Below are 9,702 nucleotides of genomic sequence, written 5' to 3'. Positions count from 1 at the left end.
AAATTCTTAAAATAATAATCTTGACCTCAAATGGATCAAAGTTTCACTAATTAGGCTAGTGTGTAAACACTTTACTACCAATGAACAACCTTTTGAAAGTTTTTGCAAGTATTCTAAATACGTTTCAACGCATTTTTTTCTCCTAAATATATCATTCAGGAAAGCTTTTAAAATGTAGTGGTAAAAGTTTGTTCTGGAAGTTCTTGGGAAAACTGGAAAAAGAAAACAGCTGGTTGATTTTTCACCAGCAGATGGCGCACTGCGCTCTTAAAACTCAAATGTTCAATTATTTTTATCAGTAAATGCTTTGCTATCCAAATGAAGTCAGTAAACTATAAACCAGCTATCAAAAATGTTATTTTGTTTGTTTTATGTAGAAGAATTATGTTCCAATTGCAAGTTTTATGATTTTATTAAAGTGGTCTATCTAAAAGTTTATCAAAAACGGTTAAAAGACATATGAAAAGTATTTTATTGAGATTTATATGGCGTAAGATAACTTTCAAAAAGAAACATATTCTTAAGTACATAGTTGTGTACAAATTAAATGTTTTGTGCACAACTTTGCAGAAAGAATATGAACACATTTAATTTTGCATTAAACAAGTCTCTTTAGAATACGAATTTCGTTTTGAGTACGAATTTCTCCTCTTAACAAAGCGTCCAAAATCTGTCACAGGCTGATACATGGAGTCCTTGAACATCAACCCAAGTCAAGTCCCGTCCCGCTGCTTTTTCTGTCTTTTTTTTTGTGCCAGGCGACAACAGCGGAGCATATTAACAATGACACAGCGGAGCATATAAACAATGACATGGACCTGGAAATGGTGGCAACCCCCCCCCCCCAAAAAAAAAAGAAACGAAATTAAAATAAAATAAAAGTAAAGATTGAGAGAGAGAAATTTTAATATGAGAACCGGAGGAACGCGCCTTTAGCCGAGCAGTTTATTCCCAGGTCCTGGACCGGTCCAGATGTACTTTAGCCTTTGCCCATCACTACCCAAACGGGTTAACAGGTTTAGAAAATGGTTGGAAATAACAGAACAGCTAAGCTAACTCGGAGCTGAAGAAGGCTAACTAGGAGCAGACTCTAGCCTGAGTCAAGAAGAAAGAAAGACCAGAAATAGAAAGAAAATTGGGGATTTTGATCCTACTGACATTCTATTTTTATTTGTTTGTTTTTACAGCCTCAGCAGTCGGCTAACCGTCTACTTTAGCTCTGAGTTTGCTTAGCTGTTTTTATTTTTTCATCCTCTTATTTTCAAGTAACTTTGACAGTCATGTTTTTTTAACCACATGAGTAGACTGGCGTATCTGCCGCTTCTTTTAGGATCGTTTCCCCTCACTTCTGTCTCTAAAATGATCCGCTCCTAAAATGTTTACACAATCAGCTGAAAACCACAAAACGCGGTTGGGATCACTGTGTTTTGATCTGTTTTATGACATTTTCAACAGCTGTGGGTATCAAGATAATTTTCCTGTTATGGCATCAATAACATTCTTAAAATTTCTGTTTTATTTCAGTTAAATAAATTAACTTGAACAGACATGAGCAGTTTGATCAATTGATGTTCTGGAACTCTATGTATCAGCCTGTGACACTCGTTCGTTCACTTTCGGCTTATCCCTTTCAGGGTCACCACAGCGTAACAGCACCCACTGTTTGGCATCAGTGATTTGGCAGAGTTTTTACGCCGGATGCCCTTCCTGACACAACCCTGTACTTGAGGGGCACAGGGACCCAGTTAGGCAGCAGCGTCAAGGGTCTTGACTAAAGACCCAATCTGGGTGGGGATCAATGGACAACCCTGGGAATCAAACCCAGGGCTCCTGAATGCAAGCCGCTTGCTTATCAGCCTGTGACACAGAAAAGTGGTATTCTAAAGAGACATGTTGAACGTAAGACTAAAGTTTGTGTTCATATTTTTTCTGCAAAGTTGTGCACAAAATATAAATAAATGTGTGCACAAGTTTGTATTTATCCATACGAATTTATCTCTATAAATACAACTTATCTTTATGAAAACGTTTCTTCTTAGCCACGTTTCCATTACACATTTGCGCAAAACTTTATTGAAATTCTAGAATTTTTTTAAAACCACAGTTTCTAAATGACACCGTTTCCATTAAATCATAATTTTGCGATAAAGCACAAACCAACTCATGCGGTAAGTCATTAAAAACACGGCGATGAATGAGAACATGACTGTTGACAGCTTCCTCACCCCATACATTTCACTGTTGCTTTTAGTTTCTCATGTGCTTTTTTTTTGAAAAATTAAATATAAATAAGATGATTACTGTGCCACTTGTAAAAGTGTTTTGTTTTAATTGAACGATAAGAAACATCAAAAGAAAGGAAATTAGCATTCAAAGGTGCAAACAGGTGAAAAAACCTTTCCTAAAAAATGTCAAGTTTTGCATTTCTTTTGAAATTAGTTATTTTGTTTTAACTCATATTAAAAAAGGCTGTAAATTTATGACATTTTGATTCATTTTGCCATATTCTGTGTGAAAGTTAAGTTTAGAAAGTGCAGCTAGATCAATATTGCGTTACATTACGTAGACAGATTCTGTTTCATCAACATGATGTCGTTTTACAGTCTGTTTTAATATATGCCTATGTTCAGATATAAAAGTGTAGATATATTTTGAATGTTCTTGTCATTGGTTTTAACTCAAACATGTTTTTTTGTTTCCGTTTAGAGCCACTATGCTGTCCAGGCTCGCCGTTCCCGCAGCGTCGCCAAGAAACGCAAACGAGAAGCTTCCGCTCCCCCCAGCTCCAAAACTCGCAGCCAGAGCGCCTCCCGTCCACCTCGAGATCAGTCCGGATTACGGGACGCTAAGGTGGGTTTCATGTTTCACACCTTTTTAGTCCTTCAACCCGTAAATGTTGTTTCACAGCTGAATAATCTGACAGAGATTCTTATTTAGAGAACAAAACAGGTACACTTCTAACATAAAATACTAACTTTCTGTTTATTTTTTTTATCCTTAGATGGTGAAAAAGGCAAAGAAGATTATGAAGAACTCTCAGAAGGACCGAAACCGGGAAGGCAGGAAAGGAGAGTCGGACCGACACGTTTATGACTTAAAACCCAAACACCTGCTGGTTGGAAAGAGGAAGTCGGGCAAAACCGATCGCAGATAAAACTGCTTCTTTTGGACTTTTTCATGTTTGAAGATGACATTTCAATGAAACTAAGATTAACCCACCCACTTAACATGATAAGTGACTATAAGTACATTTTGTCACATATAAAACCTGATAAACAAGTTTAGAAATAAAATAGTCAGATTTTGGTCAATTATTGATCTGATTGTGTCTGTTGGCAGTGAAACTAACTGTTGTGCAAGCAACTTGTCTGCGGCTTAGAAAATGAGGATAAAGTGATGTTGATGATGAATGGTCCATACAGAAGAAAATAAATTGACAAGTTGACTAAACAGCTGTGTGTTTTTGTGACATTTTATTGTGAAAACCGGTCAATAAATGAATACACTTACAATTGCTTTATTTTATGTAACAACTGCAACAATTTCAAATGATTTTATAGGAGAAGTTAATTCTGCCACAGATGCCACAAAATTTGTGTAACTAGGTCTAAATGTTCAGGATTTACATATTTTAAAAGTAATTTAGGTTTTGAATTCCAATAAATTAGAACTTTTATAATAAACCATATTCTATTCAATTAACGTCTTAACTCTTTCAAACTGATCTAACATGAAATTAATTGTTTTAATAATCTGGTGGCTTTCGCTCTCTAGATTTGGCCTTTTATTGCGAAAATCCTCAGACCGGAATTGGCTTCGTTATGTTTGCTGAGGCTCCATCAGTGCTCCGATCGCGGGTTTCAGGCTAAAATTGTGCACCTCTATCGCCCCACTGAAGATAATGGTAGCTGGGGAAACTTTAAACACGGCACCCTGGAACAAAAGCCCATGTTTGTAGAGTTTCTGGTGAGTTTTGTTCTGTTTTTTGCCTGTATGGAGCCCGTTAGCGCCGCTGCCCGCTAACAGGGACAATGCTAGCTGCTTAGCTTGTTAAGCATCGCTCAGTAACGAGTTTGAGCTCACAGACGTCCCCCTCTACACCAACAATTCATTTTTTTTGTAATTTAAGAAAATGGTGTACTTATTTTTTGTACATTGCGACACAATAGCAGCATTAAAAGCTCTGCAATCACCCTGACCTCGGGGTCACATCAGTGACAGCCAGCAGGAGGAACGAACGACCCTGAAACAGGAACTGGATTCAGATTAAGAACTTTTTTTGTCATTCTTCTTTTGTATCGCATACTTATTTTTCAAAATGTGTCCACTCAAGAGCGGTTTTATGTTAGCAAACGCAGCACATAGAGTTAATGTAGCTGAACGATTTCCCCTGATCCACACACATAGTATTGTTGATAAAAAACAAAAAATAAATAATAAAAAAAAACTTTTAATGGAATTGTCAACTTTAGACATTCAAATGAAGATTTGGTTAAATTTAATTTATAACAAAAAAAAGAACAAGTTGGTCTTTTTTTCTTCTGCTGGTAATGTTCTCAGCATTTCTTTATTTATACTGATGTGGAAAAAGCTTTTGAATTTGTGAGGAGTTGACAGTTGTGGTGGGCAGCAGAGCTGAACATGTTCCATGTTCCTAGCCCTAACTCCATTTTATTGTGATTCAACATATGACACATACATAAGGAGTAATATTAACTGCTATAAGATGCACAAATGCAGAAACGCAAAACAATAAGTCATGGATATAAAACTACATTATAGTAGTTTTTTTTCTCCATTGAGATAATGCAATAAATTCATGTCATTTTTCTTCCATTTTTAATTGAGTCGAAAATGTAAGCTTTTAAAACTCCACTCTTCTTTTGAATAGTTAATGGATGTATTCCAAAAGACTGATTTTATTTTATTTTTTTACGTGTGACCAAGCACACAAACTGATGGAAATTCATGTTGAAATGGATCTTTTCTACCAGCTTCTAACTTAACCAAATGGCAGCATTTGAGGCTCGGTGTTTGCATATTTTTCAAGAGCGCAATCGTCAAACAAATTGATGTTTCTTACAAATGTGACCATTAATGAAATAAGCAAGTTTGTTACTGTAAAATATTAAAAAAAACACCAAGGAGTCACCAAATGATGCATCGTTCTGGAAATAGTAACGGGTTACATTTACTTGAGTAACGTTTTGAAGAAAATAGAAGTAATGTGGCATACTTTTCATATTTAGATTTGGGCTACATTCATCAAACAGCTATTTGTTCCTAACATATATTTTAAACACCAGGAAAAACATTCTTGTTACCTGTAATAAGACTGCAAACAAAATAATATTTTTTCTATGTTATTGGTTTGCAATAACTTTTTTACTTTCTTCTCTTTTTTAGCCGGATTTACTTGTTTCTGAACAAAAGATGACATATATTGTTCTAACTATTACGGTCTCATGTTTTTTATTAGCTATGAGCAACATTGGATTGCCTGCTTCTTACTTTACTAAAGTCAATCATTTAATATGATTCCACATTTTCGCGAATCTACCCTGATTATTAAAACCAAACTGAAAGTGATGAGTTCCTCCTGAATTTGAATAACAGTTTATTTTTAAACAGCAGACACTTCAAATGATCATACTATTAAAAATGTGAGTAAAGCTTTTGAAAAATGAAATATTACTGTTAATTTTTCAGAAAAATACCTTGGCATATTTTATTGCATTCATGTGCAGCTGTTCATAGTTATTTCAGTCCACGAAATGGAGAAAGTTTATTTGGAATATCCTGTAGGGATGGTTTATAAAAAGACAAAAAGTCAAATGTATAAGTAATACTTGGTGTCATTTATAATCATAAGGTTTTTGGTCTTTTGTGCAACATGATCACACAAAAGTCTTAAAGTCTCAAAGTGTGTCAAAAGCTTGATTTCTAGATAGTCTTAAGTTTCTATCCCCTCCAATTTGTTGCACTTTGGTTCCGATGTTTCTGCTGTCAACAGTGGCATTTCCGTGGTGATAATTATTGCTTCTCACTTTCAATTCCCTTATGTTTCACCTTAATACTCTGACTGAGGGTTGTGCTGCACACAGGGTCAAATGATGTGTCCAAGCAAAAATCTGAAGTTTTAAAGTAAGACTTCACTGGACTGATAACAACTGTGAGCTCCATGAAAGCAACTGTCTTTATCAGTGGTCCCATTCCAACAATTCGAGGAGGAGAAGAGAGATTCACCAGGCTTTTGGCACTGAACAGGTGGCTTTCTATGACATGTGGTGAAACAGGAATTAATTTCATCAACAACTTTCACATTTTCTGGGAACGCAAACATCTTTTTAAAGAAAATGGATTCGGTTTAAATAAATCAGGAGTTAAACTGTTCTCCTCCAATCTCTTCTACTTCCTGCGTCATGCCAAGACTAAGATAAATTTATCTCAGTGTCAAGGCCAGACACAGACTGGATCCACACGAGGAATGGAGCTGCCTCCACTGGAGGAAAACATCAGAAACGGGAAACCTGCCTCCGAGCACCGGAAGAGGAAAAACAACGAGGAAGATGGACCCTTCCAAACACCACCAAACCAACAAACTCCTGACGGTTCTCCCTCCCCCTCTTCACCCTCTTCACCCCACCTGAAATTCACCGAGCAGATGATGGAGCGAGTCGGGATTGGGCTTCGATCTACCCCTCTGGCCAATTTTTGTCCCCCATAACTCTGTCACCAGAACGTTCAAAGGGACGGCGTAAAGCCCCACCCTCTCCTGTACAACATCATATCCTGTCCCTGCAGTCAGATGTTTGATGTGTTGAGTGTCCAGGCTGTGGAAATACCAACATTCATGATGTTCTCCAGAAAAACCTGGGACCCTGTTTGCTAGAAACACACACTGTTTCTGTACTTGTCACTAACAGGGGGAATGTAATCTGGCCAAAACGCAGACAAAGGACTTTAAAAGAGGTAAACATTTCCTCTGCGCATTTCCAGAAACAGAAGGTAAATGAAAATATTATTACTCCTAGACCTCTCAAGTTAGCACTTTTAAATGTCAGGTCTTTAGCAGGAAAAACATTTTTAATTAATGATTTTATCACTGAGAACAAAGTTGATTTTATGTTTTTAGTTGAAACCTGATTAGATGAGAATAGTAGGGGAGCAGCTCTCACAGAGTCGGCTCCTCCCAATTATGGTGTTATCAGTGAGGAAAGAACAAGCAGAAAGGGGGGGGGGTTGCAGTTTTGTTCAATGAAATGTTTCAGAGTAAAAAGTTATCTTTTGGAAACTTTCCATGTTTTGAATATGTAGCCCTACAGCTGAAGGCCTCACCCAAAACCATATTTATAAATATCTACTGCCCCCCTGGATACTGTGCAGAATTTAACCTTGAGTTTAGTGAACTGCTGTCTATAATTTGTCTTGATTTTGATTGTATAATCATGGCTGGAGATTTTAACATCCTTTATGGAAATCTTGAGAACAAGGGGACTAAGGACCTGATAAACACTCTGTTACATGTTGAGTCAACCCGAAATTGTCCAGAGTCCACACACAACAGAGGGAATATTCTTGATTTATTGATTTCCAAAGGTCTGAACATCTCTAAGGTTACTGTATGTGATTTAGGTCTGTCTGATCACTGCTGTGTTTTCTGTAGGGCTGCCACGATTAGTCGACTATCGACTAATAAAATAGTCGACGACTAATTTAATAGTTGATTAGTCGTTATTTTCTATTATATGGAGTCAGAATTTAGTAAAGTTGAAAGTTATAATGATATTCTGCTAGCTTTTTTGAACTATTTTGGCATTTATTAAGGTTTTTTTAGGCTATTTTGGAGTTTTAATTTTAGCTACATGCTAGCTGTTTTTGCTAAAAGGCTTTTTAAAAAAAAGTTTTTTAGGCTGTTTGGGAGTTTAGCTAATATTTCAGCTACATGTTTGCTGTTTTGGCTAATTCAGGCTTTTTTCGTTTTTTAGGCTATTTTGTGTTTAGCAAATTTTTCAGCTACATGCTAGCTTTTTTATCTAACTTCGGCTTGTTTTAGTTTTTAGGCTATTTTGGAATTTAGCCAATATTTCAGCTGCATGTTAGCTGCTTTTGCTAATTCTGGCTCTTTTGTTTTTTAGGCTATTTTGTGTTCAGCTACATGCTAGCTCTTTTGGCTAACTTAAGCTTTGTTTGATGTTTTTTTTTCAGGCCATTTTGGAGTTCAGCTAATATTTCAGATACATGCTAGCTGTTTTGGCTAACCTAGGCTTTTTTTAGGCTAATTTGGCTATTAACTAATATTTTAGCTGGCTATCAACATCTTCAGCTATTGCCACCAGCATCTTTTGCAACCAAATTCAGCTTACATTCTATCTACAATAATGCTAATGTGAATATATCTAGTTCTTAGTTCAAAGCTAATTATGATTAAGATGTGTGTTTTACATCCACTTTGTGTATGAGGCGATTAGTCGACTAATCATAAAAAATAATCAGTGATTAGTTGACTATTAAAATAATCGTTTGTGGCAGCACTAGTTTTCTGTGAGAGCACAATTCCAGTACACACAAATGTTTTGAGGGAGGAGATCACAAAACGGTACATAACTGAAAATACTAATGAGATGTTCAATCAGATTTTCTCTCTGACTCCTCCTCTCAGGGGATTCAGTCAACGAACTTGTTAATAGCTTTAATTCCAACATGTCAAATATCATGGATACTATTGCTCCTAGTATGGTGAAGGTGATCTCTGGTAGGAAAAAATCTCCATGGAGAAATTCCATTGTTGTAAAGAACGGAAAAAGAGAATGTCGGAAATCTGAACGCAGATGGAGAAAATCTAAACTAAACACTCCTGTGTCAGTGGTACCAGAACTTTACTCCACCAAAGCCCGTAATGACTTTGCCAAATTCTTCAGGGACAAAATCAAAAACATTAGACAAACAATTGTTTCATCAACTACAAGTTCAGGATATGAACTGTGGTCGATGAGTGAATGATGCACTTCCAGCTCCTGCCCCTTCCTGAGGGTTTCAGCCTGCCGTCTCCATTATGATCTTTCTAGACTGTTTCCATCAGCGTCGCACGGGGGGATGCCGATGGAGAGTGGGAGCAGCTCTGCTGCCCGCCAGACGAAGCAGAAGAGGAAGTCTCACAGTCTGTCCATCCGCAGGACCAACAGCACCGACCAGGACCGGATGGGCCTGCAGAGAGACATGCTGGAGGGGCAGGTAATAACCTCTGAAATGACACAGATTCAACCAGAAAAACTACTGGCAGGTTAAAGACTGCAATGTGCGGCTTTTTTATATATAATACCTGGTATGTTTCCAGCTGCTTGTCTGCAAATGTCAAGCTGCCCTCTCTGTGTCGTGATTAGCTTGCTGTCCTGCTGTTGCTCTCTGCAACTGTAAGCCCCCTGGCTGTAAGCCTAAGCCAATTATGTGTGAAAGCACCCGTTTAGAGGACGCATACGGTTTGCGTTGACATAAGCGTGATAATGGCACGTTTAAGGCATTATTGATAAATGGTCGTTTTCATTATCTGGATTGGGTCTGCTCACATGCAAACGAACTGCTTGGTTGCTCTGTGACTGATTTTGCTTCGCAGGAGTCCCAGCTCTGCTGATGTCTGTCACACCCACAAAAAGATCTCAGATAATCAGTTTACAGATTAAATAGATCAGTCACCGGTCGAGT

At 37.3% G+C, this 9,702-nt stretch overlaps 3 protein-coding genes across 8 annotated transcripts in view; 2 read left to right on the top strand and 1 right to left on the bottom strand.

Moving 5' to 3' along the window:
- Positions 1-3,311, top strand: part of gtpbp4 (GTP binding protein 4) — a 45,861-nt gene extending 42,550 nt beyond the window's left edge. For both annotated transcript variants that reach the window (XM_024268759.1, XM_024268758.2), the window contains exons 16-17: positions 2,707-2,850; positions 3,002-3,311. In XM_024268759.1, the coding sequence (XP_024124527.1) occupies positions 2,707-2,850; positions 3,002-3,154 (297 nt within the window). In that variant the 3' untranslated portion in view covers positions 3,155-3,311. The remainder of the gene's footprint in view (positions 1-2,706; positions 2,851-3,001) is intronic.
- Positions 1-9,702, bottom strand: part of LOC112144307 (tripartite motif-containing protein 16-like) — a gene marked incomplete in the record, with an annotated part of 1,074,856 nt that overhangs the window by 498,286 nt on the left and 566,868 nt on the right.
- The window catches only part of LOC112144315 (WD repeat-containing protein 37), a 55,160-nt gene continuing 49,238 nt past the window's right edge, over positions 3,781-9,702 (top strand). For 2 of the 5 annotated variants that reach the window (XM_036216302.1, XM_036216301.1), the window contains exons 1-2: positions 3,781-3,966; positions 9,069-9,234. In XM_036216302.1, coding sequence (XP_036072195.1) covers positions 9,097-9,234 — 138 coding nt within the window. In that variant the 5' untranslated portion in view covers positions 3,781-3,966; positions 9,069-9,096. The remainder of the gene's footprint in view (positions 3,967-9,068; positions 9,235-9,702) is intronic. The other 3 variants (XM_024268805.2, XM_036216300.1, XM_024268804.2) reach the window with 2 other exon arrangements.

This window comes from Oryzias melastigma, linkage group LG17 (assembly GCF_002922805.2).
Source record: "Oryzias melastigma strain HK-1 linkage group LG17, ASM292280v2, whole genome shotgun sequence".
NCBI lineage: Eukaryota > Metazoa > Chordata > Actinopteri > Beloniformes > Adrianichthyidae > Oryzias > Oryzias melastigma.
This window is presented reverse-complemented; position numbering and strand designations above follow the sequence as displayed.